Source organism: Trichechus manatus, unplaced genomic scaffold (genome assembly GCF_000243295.1).
Source record: "Trichechus manatus latirostris isolate Lorelei unplaced genomic scaffold, TriManLat1.0 scaffold00038, whole genome shotgun sequence".
NCBI classification, from domain to species: domain Eukaryota; kingdom Metazoa; phylum Chordata; class Mammalia; order Sirenia; family Trichechidae; genus Trichechus; species Trichechus manatus.
In genome coordinates this window covers 10,206,304-10,227,238 of record NW_004443974.1, presented here as the reverse complement: position 1 = coordinate 10,227,238, position 20,935 = coordinate 10,206,304, and the positions used below count along the sequence as shown (strand labels likewise).

The 20,935-nt window shown below is 38.5% G+C and overlaps 1 protein-coding gene across 2 annotated transcripts in view; it reads right to left on the bottom strand.

Annotated features, from left to right (window-relative positions):
• The window catches only part of PBX3 (PBX homeobox 3), a 243,511-nt gene that overhangs the window by 17,846 nt on the left and 204,730 nt on the right, over nt 1-20,935 (bottom strand). For both annotated transcript variants that reach the window (XM_023730752.1, XM_004375672.2), the window contains exons 4-5: nt 19,180-19,370; nt 12,826-12,961 (exon numbers count right to left, since the gene is read on the bottom strand). In XM_023730752.1, the coding sequence (XP_023586520.1) occupies nt 12,826-12,961; nt 19,180-19,370 (327 nt within the window). The remainder of the gene's footprint in view (nt 1-12,825; nt 12,962-19,179; nt 19,371-20,935) is intronic.

Here is a 20,935-nt window from a genome sequence, read left to right as displayed (position 1 = left end):
TTTTCAATCGTCTCATATGCATGCAAAAACTGGACAATGAATAAGGAAGACTCAAGAAGAACTGATGTCTTTGAACTATGGTGCTGGCAAAGAATATGGAATATACCATGGACTGCCAGAAGAATGAAAAAGTCTGTCTTGGAAAAAGTACAGCCAGAATGCTCTTCAGAAGCAAGGATGGTGAGACTTTGTCTCACATACTTTGGACATGTTATCAGAAGGGACCAGTCCCTGGTGAAGGTCATTCATGGTTGGTAAAGTAGAGGGTCAGCAAAAAAGAGGAAGATCCTCAATGAGATGGACTGACACAGTCACTGCAACTATGGGCTCAAACACAATAACAATTGTGAGGATGGCACAGGACCAGGCAGTGTTTCGTTCTGTTGTACACAGGGTCACTAAGAGTTGGAATCAACTCGACAGCACCCAACAACAACATGTTTAATATTTCCTTCTGGCTTAAGCTATCAATACAGTTAGTTTAAAATTGATCAGAGCAATACAAATACTTATTTCGATAAATACATGTGGACTATAAAAAGTAAGGTTTTATCAGACATGCCTTTCTTAATCAGATGGATGGAGGGTTATGAAGTACTGACTGAAGGAGATTTCGATATCACCAATATTTCACAGTATCCCTTGCTGGGCAACCAAGAGATTCTCGGACTTCGGGGCAGTGAATCAAACGGTGGGAGTTTTCCCTTTCATTCAAAAAAAGGGAAAAGGGCCAAGTGGGAAAGGGGAAGAGGGAAAAAAACAACCCTATATGATACCTCTGCCACAACAGCTTTCTTAGGCAGATCAGTTTCAGGAAGGAGTGTACACATAGATAAGAGAAGCTGGATGGTGAAGACCTTAAAATCATCTGTGCCCAAGTCCCCTTTCAAAAATCTTCAGGTGCTCTGTAGAGTATGTGTATCCTAGTTTGAAGACTGTTGTCTTAAGTGATCAGGCTAACTCTGGTTACGCTTTAACTTTTCTGTGTGAGCCAGGGCAGGAATCCTACAGAAAGGCTATGCCTAGAGCAGACCTTCAGCTATGAAAATGGAGCTCATCTGGGCTACTCCTTCCATGTGTCACAATAATCTTTTGGAACTAGATAAAGAACAAATTTGTCAGCTTCAGGATATCAAAAGCATTCTGATTAAAGAAATAAACCTAATGAGGCAGATTCAGTTTATGTATTATTTAGCATACACTTTCTAGAGAATAAGCCAGCACCTTTTGACCTAGCATTACTAAGAACTTCTTTTAAGGTAATATTTAGAGACACATGTACAAAGATAACCACTACAGTCCCAATTATAATACCTTTCCCCACAAAGGAGATTAATTTACAGCACATCTGTATAACGGAATACTATCATTAATTAAAAATCATGTTGAGGAAGAAAATTTACTGACATCGAAGAAATATACATAACATATTGTAAAGAGAAAGAAATAACACCTTTTTCTTTCTTTGCATATAGCATGAGTTTTTTTTAAATAAAAATAGTCATGTGTAGACACATACAGGTGCACACATATACAAATGTTCACGGGATGGAATATGATTGTCTTTGAGGGTGGGTTTAAAAGTAATTTCTGTTTTTGTATTTTTCTGTGTGTTTCAAGTATTTTCCAAATTTTCTTCAGTTAAGCTAGTATTAGATATTTATTAGAAAAATGCACCTTTTAATTTAAAAAAAGTAAAAATCTTTTTTAAAAAGTCACTTAGCAGTCATTGAACAATCTTTGTAAGTGCTAGGCCTTGTGCTGGTCCACGGAGCTATAGAAATGAATGATCCCATTCCTGTACTCTATCTGGAGGAAATGATTGGCAGGTCCTAGAATTCTGATTTTAAAATATTTAAAATCAGACATGTTGTAAATCTCAAGCCATTATAATACTATCCCAAACTCCATGTTCAAAACAAAAAAAGCTAAACCATCTACAATGTCTCCACAAATACTGATAATCAATCAATTAATGAGCTTTAATTGTATCCTTCATTTCAAATTCTATCACTATAGGTATTTATTATGCTAATAACAATGGTAAATAAAAGACAAAAATTATTAAAGACTTAATCTTTAAGAGGCAGAACTGCAGAACTTTATAGTTCATCCTTAGTTTTGCTTCCTTGCATAAAATGCATCAGAGAGGAGTCAGCATTTGTTTGAAAAAGCAGCAGCTGACACTAAAACATCATTAGTGAAATTAGCAAACTGAAAATTTATGAAGCACAAACCTTAGAAAAATTTGCCATTGTGTTTCCCCATGTTTACTTGTGATGCCTATTTTATGTACTGTGTCTAATTAAATGTAACAGATCATGAAATGATGAAATGCTAAGTCGTGTATAATGAAATATGCAGCATATTTACATGGTAAACAATTTTACCTCTAATAAATAGTTTCTCCCTAATCAATATGTTTTTATCCCCATTATGTGATTCCATTCGAAATGAGAAATGAAAGCCAGATACTGTTCAATTTTTAAAGTTAATGCTGTTAATAAACCTTAACTCTCATTCCACGCCTCTCCCTCCCCAGGGTATGCATTCAGTAATGTTTACATAAGGATCAAAAGGCTACACACACTGCAGAAAACCACACTGTGTGCACTCCCTTGAGAACCCAGAAGAGAGTCAGAGCATTGGCTTGAGAGCCAAACAGACCTGTGTGTGAATTCCACCTCTGTACTTTCTTGGCTGTGTTACCTTAGGCAAGTCATGTTATCTAAGGTTCTCTTCTCCTCATCTACAACGTGGGTTAATGATGCCTACTCCTCATAGGGCTGTTGTGAATATTAAATGAGATAACATACGAAATACGTAGGACTGTGCCTGGGATGTACCAGGCACCCAATAGATGCCAGTTGTTCCCTCTTCTTAAAACAAACAGGCAACACCAGCAACAACAAAACCCTCTAAAGGTCCATGGCATACAAGCCATGTTTGCTTCTTGCAGTGACTAAGGTCAGGTCAATCTCTTCACAGGAACTTCAGTTTCCAGGGGAGCCAGGCCATGCTCCCAGTGCTGGTGGGATACTGGCAATGCGGAAGAGGTAGCAATGAGAGAAGGGAAAAGGGGGTGCTCCCACACACACTTGAGCATAATAAACTTTCCTATCAGAGAAGAGTAACACCAGAAGAGAGCTCCTGTCTGCCACACACTTGCTAAGCAACGGTTCCACACAGAGACCTGACGGCACTACCTATGCCTCATTCGTCCACACCCCTGCTCCGACACACCCAGACACTCGGCAGCACAATGCACTGGTCGTAGAATTTGTAGGAAACCTGGGTTTGGATCCCAGTTGTGCCTATATTTATACCATCGACCACTTATGAACAGAGTTTAGCATGAGCCAGCCATCGTACCAGGTACTTTACATGGGTTATCATGTTTAATCTTCACAACAACCCAGTTTTACAGTTTCAAAAACTGAGGTTAGAAAGTTTTGTACTTGCCTAAGGTCATATGGTCTTTTCTATGCTTTTTCTACTATGCCTTATCTAATAAAATCTGTTTTTTCCTTAATACTTTTAAAATTTTTTTAAATTATTCTTTATTCAATTTTATTTTTCATTTTATTAAATAGCTAGGGCTACAAAAGTTTATTTTCTACCCCTTTTCAGTATAAAATATTTCATCTCCTTTATGGTTAAAATGTGGGCTAACCTAAGAATCCAAATCTTTTTCTTTTTGGAAAATATATTCTAAATTCCTAACAACTGACTTGAAAACCAACTTTTGGAACACAACTCATTTCTTTATTTTTTTCCTTGTTTTATATTCTGGTCATTTCTTTGACTTTTGTTATTTTTTTTTTTTTTAATTGTACTTTAGATGAAGGTTTACAGAGCAAACTAGTTTCTCATAAAACAATTAATACACATATTGCTTTATGACATTGGTTGCCAACCCCACAACATGTTAACACTCTCCCCTTCTTGACCTTGGGTTCCCCATTACCAGCTTTCCTGTCCACTCCTGCCTTCTAGTCCTTGCCCCTGGGCTGGTGTGCCCATTTAGTCTCGTTTTGTTTTAGGGGGCCTGTCTAATCTTTGGCTGAAGGATGAACCTCAGGAGCGACTTCATTACTGAGCTATAAAGGTGTCCAGGGGCCATACAATAGTTGTGATCACTGTCACAGCAGTCAGTGGGGGTAGCCGGGCACCATCCAGTTGTGTTGAACTCAGTCTGGTGGAGGCCGTGGTAGTTGTGGTCCATTAGTCCTTTGGACTAATCTTTCCCTAACAACCCATTTCTAATGGAAGAACTGAACAAACTGAAATTCAGTTTCCATAGTATTTGAAATAATTTAAAAAGATTCACTTGTCAAGTACTTTTTTTTTTTTAATTTGAGGATGTGAAAAATTTTATTGCCATAATCTGCTGACACACTTACAGTTTGGCTGTGCCCTTTCTACTCTATGCACGATAAACTGGTAACTGCTCATGACGTTCACAAAGAGGCTCATCTGCAAAAGCATATAAAATGTCAGCCTTGCAGCCACAGTACATAAAAAAACAAAGGATACCCTTCATCTCCCTAAAACACGTAGTGAGGGGGAAGTTCTTAACTACCACAGATGATATATTCAGTTAAAGACTTTCATTTAACATTACTTCGCTCATTAAAAAAAGAAAACTGTGTTAAGTGTACAACTCAGCAATTTTCTTCATAGGTTCTATGTAAAGCCTCTTTGACAGATTTCTAAGCACTGACATCACAACTGTAGAACTATCTCCCATCAGCTGCACTGAAAAGTGAAGCCATCTCTCAGGCAACAAATCAGCACCCCAGAATTAAAACTCAACGTCACTCTTATAAACAATAATGGACCAGATTCTTTCCTGAGAAGTTTCATGTAACTCTAATTCTTGTAAATAAAAACACTAAAATTTGTTCAGAATCCTATGCAAATAAATCCTGTAGTCAAGCCTTTTGTTTAATGGAAACCCTTCTTTATTCAAATATCACTCCTCCCTACCAAACACACACCCCAGTTTTCTTTTAGTTTTAAAAATTCAGAAAATCTCATGAAATTTGTTTAAATGGGAATTTCTATCCTTACAAGGTGTACCACCTGTCTTAGTTCCCTAAAATTGCTATAACAGAAATACCACAAATGGGATGACTTTAACAAATAGAACTTTATTCTCCCACGGTTTAGGAAGCTAGAAGTCCAAATTCAGGGCTCCAGCTCTAAGGGAAGGCTTTCTCTCTCTGTCGGCTCTGGGGGAAGGGCCTTGTCTCCTTTCAACATCTGTGGGCCTGAGGTTCCTTTGAAATCTCCACGTGTCTTGGCATCAATCTTCCCCTGGGTTTAGGAGGTTCTCAGTGCAGGGACACCAGGACCAAAGGATATGATCTGCTCCTGGCTCTTCTTTCTTGGTGGTAATGAGGTCCCTCTCCTTTCTGCTGACTTAACTCTTTTATATCTCAAAAGAGATTAATTTAAGATATAATCTAATCCTGTAGATTGTACTCTGCCTCATTAACATAACTGCCTCTAATCCTGCCTCATTAACATCATAGAGGTTAGGATTTACAACACATAGGATAATTACATCTGATCACAAAATGGAGGACAACCACATAATACTGGGATCATGGCCTAGCCAAGTTGATACACATTTTTTGGGGGACACAATTCAATCCATAACACCGCCCTTTCAACATACATAATTATTTCTCACTAAAAATGAAATGCAAGTATTTTTGGAGTAAAAAATATACCAACAGTAAATCTATTCAGAGACTAAGAATAGACTCATCCCAGACTCTCATTTTTATGGAACTTGTGAAAACCTGGGGGCTAAGGACCAGCACACTAGTTTACCAGAGGTCAGAGTCTTTGTTTTGTCTTTTTGGATCCTTTACAAGGCTCTACACATGCCCAGTACACCCAGCAAAAAACGCTGGCTGAATGGACGACAAAATAAAATTTATTGAACACTCATAATATGCCAGGCTCAAAACTAGGCATTCTACATATATAATCTCACTTACTCCTCAACCCCTCGAAGAAATTATCATTGTCCTCATTTTATAGATCAAGAAATGGAGGCTCAGATGAGATAAAGTGCTCAAGGTCACACTGCTACTTAATAGTGATGGAGCAGGGTTTGAGTGACCCTTCTCTACAGCGAATGTACAGTCACGGAGGTTAAAGTCCCAATTTCACAAAATATGTGATGTGAAGGGACAGCACAGAGGACTCTATGGGGCACAATAACTAAACTGAGTTTTGGTAAATAATCTGATAAACATGCAGGGCAAAGTTCTAAATATATAACTTTAGGAAAAGGAAACTATTTATACTACTTAAGAACTTCTCTTGGTTTTTGACCCCAGTCACTGGCCCTTTGGGAGTAACTCAGTCTTTCTAACCCCTTCCACTGCTGGGCAAGTTGTAAACCCAGGTCATGGGCTGGCTCTGCAAATGTCTCTACCTTTTGATTCATCTCTGGCCAGATCATTCATCCCAAACACATTTAATGAGTGCATGACAACACTGTGTTCCCTCAAAGTGGTCTCCTAGGAAATGTGACATTTCTCAGGATGAGGACTCCTATCTTGTTCACCTTTGTTTGCCACAGTGCCAAGCACAGTGTCTAGTACACAGCAGGTACTCAGTACCTATTGAGTGAATTAGAAAAATAGCCGACAATCTTGACAAGTACCTTTGGCTAGATCAAATTGACTTTTGTCTGTAGCTTCTACTCTCAAATTTGGTACGCACTGTAGAAAAGTAACATGTTTTCCACATAGCTGACAGAAGAGACAGGAGGGCAAAAGAGATGGAAAAAGGAAACCCCAAAAGCATCTCTGAAGAATGCCAGCTCTCTTGGGTGGGAACATCATAGAGTCAACAGAAGTGGGAAGCCAGAAGGCTTGGGCTTGGACCCTGTTCTGATATATTGTCTTTGTTCTTTGGACTATATTGTATATCTTCTGTTCATCCCTCCCTATCTACTTTCCACCCTGCTCTGGGCTCCAGGAAGCTGACCTATGTGTCCTGAGGCTTCTGGCCAATGGAAGGTACTGGTAGAAGACAATAGGAAGGGAAGAAAGTGAGGTCAGAGTATTTGTTCCCCTGACTCCCTGACTGTGCTGCTGCCTTTTCTTAAGGTCTCAGTTATACTGTACTTTTCCACACAGCCTCTTCTGCCACTGGGTTCTGGTAACCACTCCTTCTTCTCTTCAGGCCAAGGCAAAGTAACAGAACCTATTAGCATTATCCTCTGTGGTTTCCCTACACCCCGCCTACCCTTTGGTAAACAGTCACTTCATCAAACTCCCCTCAAATTATTCTAATTTGAGTGCATCACCTGTTTTCCTGTGGGACCCTGACTGATCTATGGGCCTATTAGCCTGATACACCTTACAGAAGTGAGTCAATTGGAAAGGAAAGATGCAGTGATGAGAGACAGCCATGAGAAGGGACTGATAGGAATACTCGAAGAGGAGGAATAGGCAAAAGAAGGTGAAGGGGAAACTGGAGGGATCACAATTCTGATTATAGCTTCTTCTAGGTCTGGGGAAACTCAAAAAACAAAAACAAAAACAAAACCCACTAAATCTAAGCTAGATACAGTTCCTTTATCTTTAGTTTGAGTATCTAAACTAAATACTCTAACACTTGTATCACATTGAACAAGTTTATAGACTGCCTAGAAGAATCAATTCTAAAGTAACAATACTTGACATCACTGGAGGAAGCTTTAAGCACCATGATAATCATAGTGCCGATTGTTTGTAGAGAACAATGACAACAAAAAATCAGCTGAAGCTTCTCCTGTTTTCTTTAAATCTTGCAGACACGACTTATTTGTACTTGGTGTTATAGCATCCTCAAAGCTCCCATCTTTTTACAACCTGTTCCTTTGTTGTTTTGCACGCTGTTTAATGATGTCCCTTCTCTACTAGAACAGAGGGTCCATAGCCTTCTTTTAAGACAGTGTGAAAAAATGGCTTTAACAAAACAGCTGCCGCTTTCCTCAACTTGTCTCCAGTTCACCAACCGCATACTTACAATAGAAATTCACTTCTGCTTTCTGCCTACTGTCAAAGTAACCAAGAAGGCCTTTACAGATAGCTAAAAAAGATATTATAATTTGATAGTCATCTTTTTTTCCGCTCTAATTATTATTTTAACGGGCTTCTTCTTATTTTAATAGATTTTTTTAAAATAAGGAAACCTTACTTACAAATTTTAATTAGCTTACTGAACCTTCACTGCTTTGGAATAAGTGGCTTAATGAGTACCGAGATCTCAAACTACTAACTAGCCTGGAGTCTCTTTAATAGCTTAGGGGGAAAATGATGTTGCTCTAGTGATATAAGCCCAGGCCCATGCCTCACAAACCGGGACTCTACAGCCTGGGCCCCCGGGATGGATAAACCACATTGCCTCTTGTAGGAAAAAAAGTAAAAACCCAGTTTCTCCTTCTCATCAAACATCTCTATGTAAGAACCTCCAATTCTCCTACTCAATAGAGGTTTGTGACACGGGGCAATCATTTAACTTCTCCAAACCTCATTTTCCTCGTCTGTAAAGGTTAGATAATAATGTTTTCCACACTGGATTGTTGTAAATCTTAAATAAAAGTTGGTCTTGTGCACTGATTTAAAAGCATGAAAAAATGTTAGTTGAATCAATGAATGAATGAATCTTAATGCTGTCATTTAATCTCTGCCATTTCAGGTTCTCATCTGTTAAACACACACTCTGTCATTTCTTTACAGTACATTTCAATTACAGTAGCAACGAAGAATAAGTTAACACTTTCATTCTAAAAACACCTAGCAAAGAAAGTAGGGTCAGAGTTATTTAAACTCAAACTTGGAATCAGGAGAACAATGGAGTTTTTTGTGACCTGGTAACATGAATAATCAATAGAGTTAACTTGCTCTATTCCAAAAAGTAAAAGCATATTAATATCTGCTTCGCTAATTAAGAATGTGTGACAATTCAAGTATGATTCATAGTGGTATGACATTTGAAACAATTTCTTCTTTTGTGAATTTTTAGGGTATTATGTAGAAGGGAAACTCCAGCTTATTCAGTCAAACCAAGCCATAAGAAATTGGAGATTATGTTAACATGTTTTCAAATTCTAGGCTCAGCCTGCAATTCTATGTTAAAGACACTTATATTTATAACATTTTATCACAAATAATGTAGGCCTAGTATAGATCATACATTTTTCATTTACCCATGCCTATTCATAGCTAAAATGTATAGCTAACTTGAACAAACTATAGTACATATTAATTTAATATGTCCAAAACCAAACTCCTGATCTTCGCCCTAAAATCTGCTCCTCCCAAAGTCTTCCCCATCATACTTAATGACAACTCCATCCTTCCACTGCTTAGGCCAAAAATGTTGGAGTCATCCTTGACTCTCTTTCTCTCATATCCTATATTCAGCCTATCAATAAACCTTCTCAGCTCTATCTTTAAAGTATATCCAGAATCCAGCCACATCTCATCACCTTTACACTAACATCCTGGTTCAAGCCACCATCACCTTCTGCCTGGTTACTGCAACTGTAACCTAACTGATGTCTCTGCTTCTCCTTGCCTCACACAGTCTCTTGTCAAATCAGCAGCCACAGTAATCCTGTTAAAACTTTAGTCAGATCATGTCATTCCTCAGCTGAAAAATCTCCAATGGTTTCTCATCTCACTCAGAGTAAAAGCCCAAGTCATTACCATGGCCTATAAGGCCCCTACCCTATTTAGACCCAACAGCCTTTTTGACTTCATCTCCTACTTTATGTTAGAAAGGCTGACCTGGGAGAAAAAACAGGTCAGAAAGTTTGCTTTTTTGCCAGAGTAATCTATCTATGCCTATATTATTTTTAAACCTCAAGCAATTACTAAAAAGTTTCAAAATCTAACAAAGTTATTTTTGATATAAAACAAGTAAAATGAATAATTAAATATTTTTTAAATATCTAGGTAAATGGATACTAGAAGTCCCTGGATGGTGCAAACGGTTAAGTGCTCGACTACTAGCCAAAAGATTGGCAGTTCAAATCCATACAGAGGCGCCTTGGAGGACAGGCCTGGCGATCTGCTTCTGAAAGGTCACAGCCTTGAAAACCCTATAGAGCAGTTCTACCCTGCACACATGTGATCACCATGAGTCATTGACTCAACAGCAACTAAAGATAACAATAAAGTAAACGGGTTCCTAGCCTATTTTAAAAGTATTGTGAAAAGTTGAACATAGAACTATCACATGACTCAGCAATTTCACTCCTAGGTATACACCCGGAAGACTTGAAAGCAGTGATGCAAACAGACATATGTACACCAATGTTCACTGAAGCACTATTCACAATAGCCAAAAAGTAGAAACAACCAAAATGTCCATCATCTGATGAATGGATAAACAAAACGTTGTATGTACATAAAATGGAATATTATTCAGCCATCAAGAGAAATGAAGGCCCGATGCATGCCACAACATGGATGAACCTTGAAGACACCATGCTGAGTGAAATAAGTTAGGCACATAAAAAGATAAAGACTGTATGGTATCATTTATATGAAATAAGCAATTATATAGAAACCAGAGAAGCCCTGGTGGTGCAGTGGTTAAGAGCTATGGCTGCTAACTTAAAGGTAATTAGTGGCTACCAGAAGCAGAAGGGAAGGGGAAAGAGAAATTTTTTGCTTGGGGTACACTGTAGGTAAGTTAAGGGTGGTGGGATAGCTTGGAAAAAGAGAGCAAAAATGGATGTACAACTTGAAGAATGGAATCAATGTCACTCAAGTGCACATGTAGAAACTGATGAAATACTGTATGCTTTGTGTGTATATTATTTAAAAAAAAAAAAAAAGATTACGGCCAAGAAAAAAAAAAATAAGTAGGGTAAAGCTTCCCTAATTCAGGACAGCCAGAAGAAAATCTTTCTCTCACTTATTCCATAAGCATGTGTTAAGCGGGTCCTAGGCTACACACAAAGTGCTAGGTACTTCAACTAATAAAAAACCCGGACCATATATTTTTTTTAAAAATACATACAGTTTGTGTTATGCTCCAATGGTGCATACATTATGCTGTGTGCTGTTGGGTCTAATCCAACTCATAGCAACCCTATTGGACAGAGTGGAAAATCTTTACAGGAACAGATCGCCAGGTCTGCTCTCTTGTGGAGCCTCTGGTGGGTTCAAACTGCTAACCTGTTTAGCATCTGAGCGCTTAACCATTGCACCAACAGGATGGACTCCTTGCGTATATTATAGAAGTTAAAAAAACAAAAAACAAAAAACAAAAAAAAACAGAAGCAGGGAAACCCCTCAATTTAAGTTAGATCTACAAACTTTTGAATTCTAAGTCAGAGAGCTGTTGTTAGAGCTGGGAAATTAGACTTGGTATCATCAGTGTTCAACATGAGCCTAATACTTTCACTAATATTCAGGAAAAATCTACACATTAGAAAACACCCTCTTGAAGCGAATATACTTTTAATTTCATCTTTCCTGTCTGACCCAGGGTATTATACTGTTTCTTAGTATTTCTCGTGGCAGTAAGGACTACATAACCCATCTAGTAATATTTTATATAAAATGTCTTTATGAGCTAAAAACCAAAATCAATTATATTCCATTTCAAACCAAGCAAAAGGAATCAAGATATACCACCATTTCACAGGAGAATGACAACAAACCTTAAATGAAATCTTAATTATAGATCTAAGGTTGCTCTAGACGTTCTGTGGAAAATAATGCTTAAGTAGGACCTAGAAATGATCTTAAACTTACACGCTGGTCCCTTAAATAACGACTTAAAATATGGATATGAAACCCTCACTGGAATCTGAAAGAGCTCTGTAGTATTTTGGACTTCAGGTTTACAGCAAAAGTATTTATTTAGCAACTACTTTTAAAATTTTGTGGCATGTAAGCCCCAGGGAACACTGAAATTTCTGTCCGCAATCAGCTGTTCCTTAAGTTCCACTGTAAGAACTGGCTGGGAAACTACCAGTTTTGCATGCTATAAAGAAATGCTGTTCAAATGACAATCAATAAACAGCTATATGTGTATTTAATTGTCAGCAGTTCAAATCCAGCAGCAAGCCACTCCTTGGAAACCCTATGGGGCAGTTCTACTCTGTCCTATAGGGTCGCTATGAGTCGGAATTGACTCAGTGGCAATAGGTTTGGTTTTATTCTTAATCCTCAATCCAGATACCAGTCTATTTGCTGAAAAGTAAATGTATTTTTTGTAGAAGATGACAGCTAACTTTAGGGACATAATTTATTACAAGTGGACATTAAAAAAACCAGGGACTGGTATGAACTTAATTCTTCTGCTTAACAGATAAAAAGGAAGCAAAGAAATCCTTGAGACCCAAACATTACAGTATGTTTACCGAGAAGAGGCTTGGCAAAATCCTCAAAGCTTTCACCAAAGAGTTACATTAAATTTCCTTTTGGCAACAAATAAATTGGTTTCTCACTGGTAGAAGCTTAGGTCAGTCATCTAAATCAGGGAAACCAGGACTACGTGCTATTTACTGGAGAGTCACTTAAGTATAAAACGTGTCTCTCCTCATGGCATGTTTACGTCCACTCTATAGTACACGGGGGAGAAGTGTGTGATTATTGCGATTCCTTGCTGCTTAAGATTGGCAAAAAAAAATTGAGCACTAAAATCTTTCAGAAAAATGTAGAAATATCTAGATTTTCTTTACATCTTCTTTGATGCTGGAACATGGATATGAAATGATGAGAAAGCCCTGAAGAAGGAAGAGGGCTGCTGTACTGGTAGGGGACAAGACAGACCCATGAGGTCCTCTCTCACCTGTGACACTGTGATGCTGCATTTCTTGGCCAGCTCCTCTTTGGCTTCTTCACTGGGGTAGGGGTTGCTGAGGTGTGAGTAAAAATATTCATTCAAAATTTCTGTGGCCTGTTTGCTGAAGTTACGCCTTTTCCGTCTATGACAAGAGCAGAGAAACGATTCACAGTTACATCAGCATTAAGCAAAGAGGGATAGATTAATTAGGATCACAGAAAAAAGCAGAGTTTTATTTTTAGACATTCCTAAGGGATTAATTTATCACTATGATATTGTAAATTATGTTCTTCATGTCTTCCAAAGCACTATCCAACTTATTTTAAGATGTAGGATCACTAAGAAAAATACTGGAATGTGAAGCACCATTTATCTCATTCTTTAACTTATTCAACAAATATTTATTGAGGACCTACTGTGTTCTAGGGGCCCTGGTGGTACAGTGGTTAAGAGCTACAGCGCGCTACGGGTGCTAACCAAAAGGTCAGCAGTTCAAATCCACGAGTTGCTCCTTGGAAACCCTATGGAGCAGTGCTACTCTGTCCTATAGGGTAGCTATGAGTTGGAATGGACTCAATGGCAACAGTACTGTGTTCTAGGCACTCAATGAAGATCCAGTGAGAACAAAACATACAAAATCACTGCTACCAGAGAGCTTACAGGGGAGTAGAGGGCTAAGGGAGAGAGTAGAGAGTTGGGGGAAAGAAAGACATTAAACAAGTATCACAGAAATAAATAATTATAGTCATGTGCCACATAACGTCCATTTGGACAACATCTGACCACATATACGTCCGTGGTCTTTTTTTTTTTTTTTTTTAATTCGTGTTTGCAAACATTTAACACAGGAAAAGAATAAAATCCCACCCCATCACTCTTAACCCAGGGGGCAGAAACACGACTTACAAGAACAGGGCTCAAGACAGGGCTTCCACTTTAACCTCTGCATGGCTCCTGCCCCGGGACACAAATTACTTTCAAACTTTGGTAAACCAGACCTGGGCAGCATCTGGAGCCTGCTGAGCGTCAGTCTCCGGGGCAGCATCAGGAGTCTGCTGGGTGCCAGCCTCTGGGGCAGGGCCCTTCTCTGAACTTTGAGCCGGTGGTGCTGGCAGTGTTAATCAGCCAAGTTTATGATGACCTTGGCTACTTCCTTCTGGTAATAAATCCGTTGCTTTCGAGTCGATTCCAACTCATAGTGACTGTATAGGACAGAGTAGAACTTCCCCACAGAGCTTCCAAGGAACGGCTGGTGGATTTGAACTGCCAACCTTTGGGTTAGCAGCCGAGCTCTTAACCACTGCAGCACCAGGTGTCCCCTTCTGATAATAAGGCAACCCAAATATCAAGATCTTGGCCTTGCCCTTGGGGTCCAACCAACTCACGCAGAGAATGGTTTGTGACACACACTTGATGGGCGGGATGAGCTCTCTGCCCATACCAAAGATCACTTCCACCAGCCAGCCTCAAGGTGAACTCTATATGGTATATAATATGGTGTTCACATAACATACAAATCGTACAATATCCTTTTTCACAGAACATATCGTGAACGTTAAGTGACACATGACTGTATAAACTACAGTCACTTTTAAGTACCATGAAGGAAATGAATGAGGTAAAATGAAAGTTTGTAAGAGGCAAACCTCACACAAATTATGGAGTCATGAAAGGTTTCCTTGAAGGAGTGACACTTAATAGACTTGGAGAATGTGCAGGAGTTAGTCAAACAAATGGTAGAAGGGAAAAGGAACAGGCAGAGGAAACAGTCCTGAAACAGAAAAGAATTTGGCAAGTCTAAGGGGGCTAGAGGAGGCTGGCACACAATAAAAATGAGAGAATGTGTGAGATAAGCCTGGAAGGATAGGCAGGGGCCAGATTATTCAGGCTTAGTAGACCCCATAAGAGTTTTGGGATTTTATTTTAAGTACAATAGGAACCTATTAAAGGTTTTAAGTTTTAAAGAGATCATTCTGACTGCTATGTAGAGAACAGTTGGAATATAGCATGAAAGGAAATGAAGTGAGCAGCTAACGAGACAATTGCAGTGGTCCAATTGAGGTCCAATATGATAACAAGGTAAAAGTGATAGGACTTGATGACAGATTGGATGGAAGGGAGGCAGGGAAGAGAGAGAAGGAGGAAAAAGGTAAAACTACATCAGGAAGGACTTCTGGGTTTTTATGCTTAAGCAACTTCCTGGACTGAGGTGTGATTTACTCACAAGGGAAAGAGTAGGGGAAGAACAATTTTTTGGTTTTGCTGGGAAAGGGGTGATACAGTATCAGAAGATCAAGTATTTATTAACAATATATTTCAAAATGGCAAAAAGGTCATTTATATTTGGGTTTGTTATTAAGATTTTAAGGAATTCTAGCCTGAAAATTAGCATTTTTCAGACTTCACTTTTGATTACATACTTCAGTAACTGGAGAATACTTTTTTTCCAAACAATTTTCTTAATACTTCTTTATAAGTAATCTTAATAAATCTTCTCTAGTGTGATATTCTGCACTCACAAAAGACAGAGTCAACAGGCAATTGTAAATATATGTACTGTAGGAGATTCTTCCAGCTAAAATGACGTGACTAACATAGCAGGTTAAGTATGTGATCTATGTCTCAACATTAAGGGAGAATCAAGGGAGCAAGAAATCTAAATCTGATTAAAACATCTCCTTGGGTTATGAGTCCTGAAATTTCTTAATTTCAATTATTTTTGAGGAGTTAAACCATTGTTTCCTAAGGGATGAAGAAGAGATTCAAGGTCTATTTGAGGATTAAAATCAACAGGATTTGATAATGATTGGACGGGGATAGGTGGTAGAGGAAGAGAGGGAAGGAAGGGAAGGAAGAGAAATACACCAATAACAGCAATTAGTATTTTCATAGGAGCCATGCATTTCATGAAAAGAAAAGTAAGGCCCTGAGTTGAGGACACTTTAAAAAGGCACATTCTGATGAGTAGATGGGTAGGTTGGTGGATGAGCAGAGTGGGAAAAGTCTAGAATAGATACTGAAACTGCTAAACCTAGAGACATTACCTTGCTCACAGATATTATTTGTGGAACTACACAGCAATAACCTGCTCAAAAAAATCTGGGTTTCTGACTTCTTATGAAAGATAGAAGATCAGTCACATGAGGCCCACATCCCTGCAAGGCAGCTGTAGACTGAAGCTGAGTGGTACCTGTCCGTTAAATATGTACCTGTTTACTCTAACCCCTACTTCATTTCCCATCCAGCCACTCCACTCAATTCCATTATAGGTAAGCATGTGAGTTTGTGACTCCCAGTTTAAAACATAGAGTCCAACAGCAAAGCTCAGAAGAGATCAGAGTAGATGACACAAGGGGAAAAGTTATCTTTGGAAAACGGGGACTTATGAAGGGAAGAATGAGTAGAACTGTATCAAGGAAAACAAAGATGAGTTTAGGAAAACAAAGATGAGTTTGGCTCGCTTATTAATTTTGCCTCTAAGTGGTGTTCAGCAAACATCAAAAACCTAAGAGAACAAATTTATAGGCAGAACAGAACACCTCACTCCAGACATTCTGGCTGTGCCCAAACTACACTACTTCTACTAGAAGAACACAGAGGGGCCTACACAAATTTGTTCTTAAATGTTTTGTGCTGGTGCTTCAGCTTGTCCAATTATCAAGCAAATGTAAGCCTTGTAGAAAGCCACAGTGAGCAAGGGAATCATATATCTGAGTGACCATTTTGGCCTAGAGCAGAACAACCTTGCCTTCTCATTGCACAGGGCTTGCTAAAAGACATGACAAGAATAGATGGTACCAAAGCTCAGCATTTGCATTCACTTGAAGGCATAAGACTTATACTTTATTTTTTAGAAAAGCATCCTGTAGAAAATGCCCATTAAACATTTCCCCCCAAGTTTCATTCCCCCCATGGTTCACCACACTCTAATGGCCATGCCTCAGGCCAGTGTGTAGTGGCGTATCAGTCCCAGGGCTGTGTCCCATCAGCATCACAATGTTACTAAACAGCAGTCTCTGTGGGAGAAGAGACTCTGCTCCAAGCTCTGCCACCTTCTCATTCTGGCTCTGCTCATTCTGGCTTGTTAACATACTTTCTCTTTGTGGAAGAAAAATAAATCATTTAGATGTATATATTATGAATTCAACTATGTAAAAAATAAGCATGCATGTTGACAAGAATGGGAAAGTATCAGCAGAAATAAGGATAGCAATTGTGTTAGGAAGGATTCCTTTCTATCAGAAAAACTTTTTAATATTCTTATTGTATCATATTTTTATTAAAATGTTCAAATTTGACAATTTAAAAATATTTTTAGCTTGTTAACTTTCTGAAGCTACCTCCCTAACTCTTTTAAAAACTTTTAATTCTTTAAAGTATTAAGTGGAAATATGCATTCATCTGGTCAGTCAATAAGTGATTTCTTGCAGCCTATGACTTGTAAGGCATTTGCTGAAGTTGTGGGGAATGTCATGTAAGACTTCGCCATTGCTTTCAACAACTCTGTTGTTTTGCCAAGGGAGAGAAGAAATGTTCATGAAAAATTACAATAAAAGGTAGTCTGCATGAAATTTAGTCTTGAGAATTGTATAAACATAATATCAGTTTTCAAGGGAAGGCAAGGGCCGGTGCAGTGGGATGATGAAGATGGGCTTCTTAAAGTGGGAGCATTTAGGCTGGACTTGGAAGGATGAGTAGGATCTCACTAGATCCAATAAACATTTACTGAACACGGGCTATGTTCCGGGAGCCCTGGTGGTACAGTGGTTAAGTGTTTGGCTGCTAACCAAAAGGTCAACAGTTCGAATCCACCAGCTGCTCCTTGGAAACTTTATGGGGCCAGTTCTAAGCTGTCCTACAGGGTTGCTGTGAGTCATACTCGACTCAACAGCAAAGGGTTTGGTTTTTTGTTTGGCTATGTTCCAAGCTCCATGCTCAACGCTTTCTGTGATGACAATTCGTTATTGGTAACCAACTTAGGAAAGGAACTGGAATAATATAGTTTGTTGTAGGAGGAAGGGAGGGTAGGTGGTCAGACAAAGGAAAGAGAGAATTCCAGGGAAAGCAGACAGCACATGTTAAGACCAGACCAGGAGGTATTTCATTTCGGTCGAAACACAGGAAAGAATAATTTAGTGATATATAATAAGAGCACCAAAAATGTTCAAACTCTCTGATCTAATAATTCTATTTCTTAAATTAATAGAATGTAAGCTCAATTAGGGCAAATAAGTCTTTTTACTTGTCTTGTTCAACACTAAATCTTCAGCACAAATAAATACTTGTGGAAGGAAGAAAGGAAGGAAGGAGTTACATTAGAAATTAATGTCAACAACTTGAATGCTCAAAAATAGGGGACTGGCTAAGTAAATTATTAATTATATGCCCATCAGGTAGAATCCAACCATTAAAATGGTATTTAAAATTAGAACTTATACTACACGAAAAATGTGTTTAATTACTTAGAGTAATTTTTTTTAAAAAGCAGGAGACCAAGTTATACACATTGAACCATCATAAGAACTTATGAAAATTTTAAAAAGTCCCCAAAAAGAAAACAGAAAAAATATATACTGAAATATTTACAGTAGGAATGTGACAATTCTTCTGTTACATCACCCAGTAGGTCTTAAATGGAGCCCTGTTGGTGTAGTGGTTAAGAGTTCGGCTGCTAACCAAAAGACTGGCAGTTCAAATCCACCAGCTGCTCCTTGGAAACCCTATGCAGCAGCTCTACTCTGTCCTACAGGGTCGTTATGAGTCGGAACCAACTTGATGGCACCTAACAATGACAACAGATCTTAAACACACCATACACAATTTATTACCTAACTCCTGTGAAACTTGGTGAAAGCTTCAGAAAAAAGGGAAATTTTCATCCTCACTATAGAAATTAATAGGCTTTCTTACTTGATTTGGACATACAGCATTTGGGGTTTTGTGGTTAGTGTACCTCCTTCATTGGAGTATCAATACATCCAAGTATTATAATTTGTACAAGCAATGTAACATTAAAAATTTCTTATATAACAAACCTTTGTTAAAATAGAGTTACATGCAGAAAATTAGCCTTAAAAATACTTTCTAGCATCAGAAATGAAAGGCTACATTTTCCTGTCATTTGCAGCAACACTGATTCTATCCATTCCTGAGTCACCAAATTGGCAGCTAACAGCACAGCCACTCTGTCAAGAGGCTTAACAGAGCAGGCACTATGAGGTGAATGACCTGACCTCCTTAGAGAAGAGTTCTTACAGCCAAATTAAAGAAGAATCTAAAACCAACCGGCCATTTTTACAGAAAACGATATACAAAGAATGAAAGGGGAAAAAAATGCAATACATTTGTGGCCTCACATACCTGGCATCAAGGAACCTTGATCTTAAAATCATAACTGCTTCACAAGTACTTTGTTTGAGCTGCATCTGAATGGAACTAAATTTTCGATGGATGATGCCCACCATTCTTTCAATCTCTTTTGGGGAAATTGGACGCGTTCTGCTCTGCTCTCGGAGAAGGTTCATCACATGTGTAGTGAATTCATTACATGCCTGTAAGGGGGAAAAAGATCACTCCTTAGGAAACTGGTTATTTTATATTATCACACCCAGATATTAACTCATCTGAATTTCCACTTCATTTGCAATTGCCAATAGCATTATGCAATGTATAGGGTAAAACGAAAACTAAGACATTTGTGAAGTAGTAGTGGTAGTTAGATGGGGCAGGAAGAATTCTCAGACAACGAATGACCAGATCTGCAAGGGAGACACAGCATCCAACCTTCCTTCAACCCCCTACTTTGTCCTAGTTCCAAAATGAGATTTTCCCATTGGAGGATACTCTCTACCAAATCCTATATGTAAATATACGTTCACTGTTAATACTAAGCATTCCCTATTATCTCTGGGGCTTTATATTTATTCAACAAACGTTTACTGAAGGCCTACAAAGTTCAAATGTTTCCAAGTGCTGTGAGGACACAGCAATGAGGAAGATGTGGACCTGACCTTCAATGAGAGAAAACACAGAAAACTAATCCTCATGCAAGGCAGTCTGTGCTAAGTGTCATAAGGAAGATATGAATAAACGCTCTGTAACTTCCCATAGGGAGTATTCTCATCTGGAGGGAGAAATCACGTAAGGCTTCATGGAAGAGGTGACATTTGAGCTTTAATAAATGGGTAGGATTTTTGAAAGGTGGATTAAGATGGAAGTCAGGGGAAATTTCAGGCAGAAGGAAGAAAAGCCCTGGATATGGTATGTAGCAAGTTCAGAGTGGCTAGTAGAAATAGAATATGTAGGGGAGAAGAGGGGATTAACTCTGGAAAGGCAGGTTTTAGTTAACATGTAAAGGGCCTTAGATGTCAAGCATTCCAATGTCCTAGTATAATTCTGATATGCTGTAGGCCCTATGAGTGGATATAAGCCATCCCTGGAAGATAGGTAAAGCAGCTTGACTCTTCAGGGCACGGGCAGAAAAATAAGGATCAGATTTGGATCAAACGTTTTAGTTAACAATCCTTATTCCAGTCTTTCAGTTCATCTATATTCTTTTATATCTACGAGACCACACATGTAATTGGACCTACACTGAAATACAGAACTGTCTTGGTAAACAAAGCATCAGTCTATATTCTTGGGGAAAAAAAAAATCTTCTGGCATTTTCATTAAAAAGGCAGGATAGGAGATTCTGCCTTTTACTGCATGGATGACCCTGCTAGGGCGAGCAGATAGAACAATCACTGATCAAGGCAAGACACATTTTGAAGCTATAATGTCCACTTCCCTACGCATATCCTGAACATTGTTCATACATAGCATGTATGTTTCTAACCATTAGAAAAACCTTATTAGAGAACTAACCTTTCAAGTACACTAGGTGTTTCAGTTACTCTAAGTTTTAACAGAATTTTTCTATAAATATTTCTAAGGTGAGGTAAAATTAGTCTTGCTTACCAGTTATTTAAAGTTTTTTACATGCTTTGTCTTAAGAGATCTTAAATTTATTATGAGTAGTGACCCTGTGTTAGACTTATGGGATTCTTTGGAGTGCAGAATTATGCAATATACACAGTATACCCACTCCTCATTTATCAACTATTTTGTTATCCA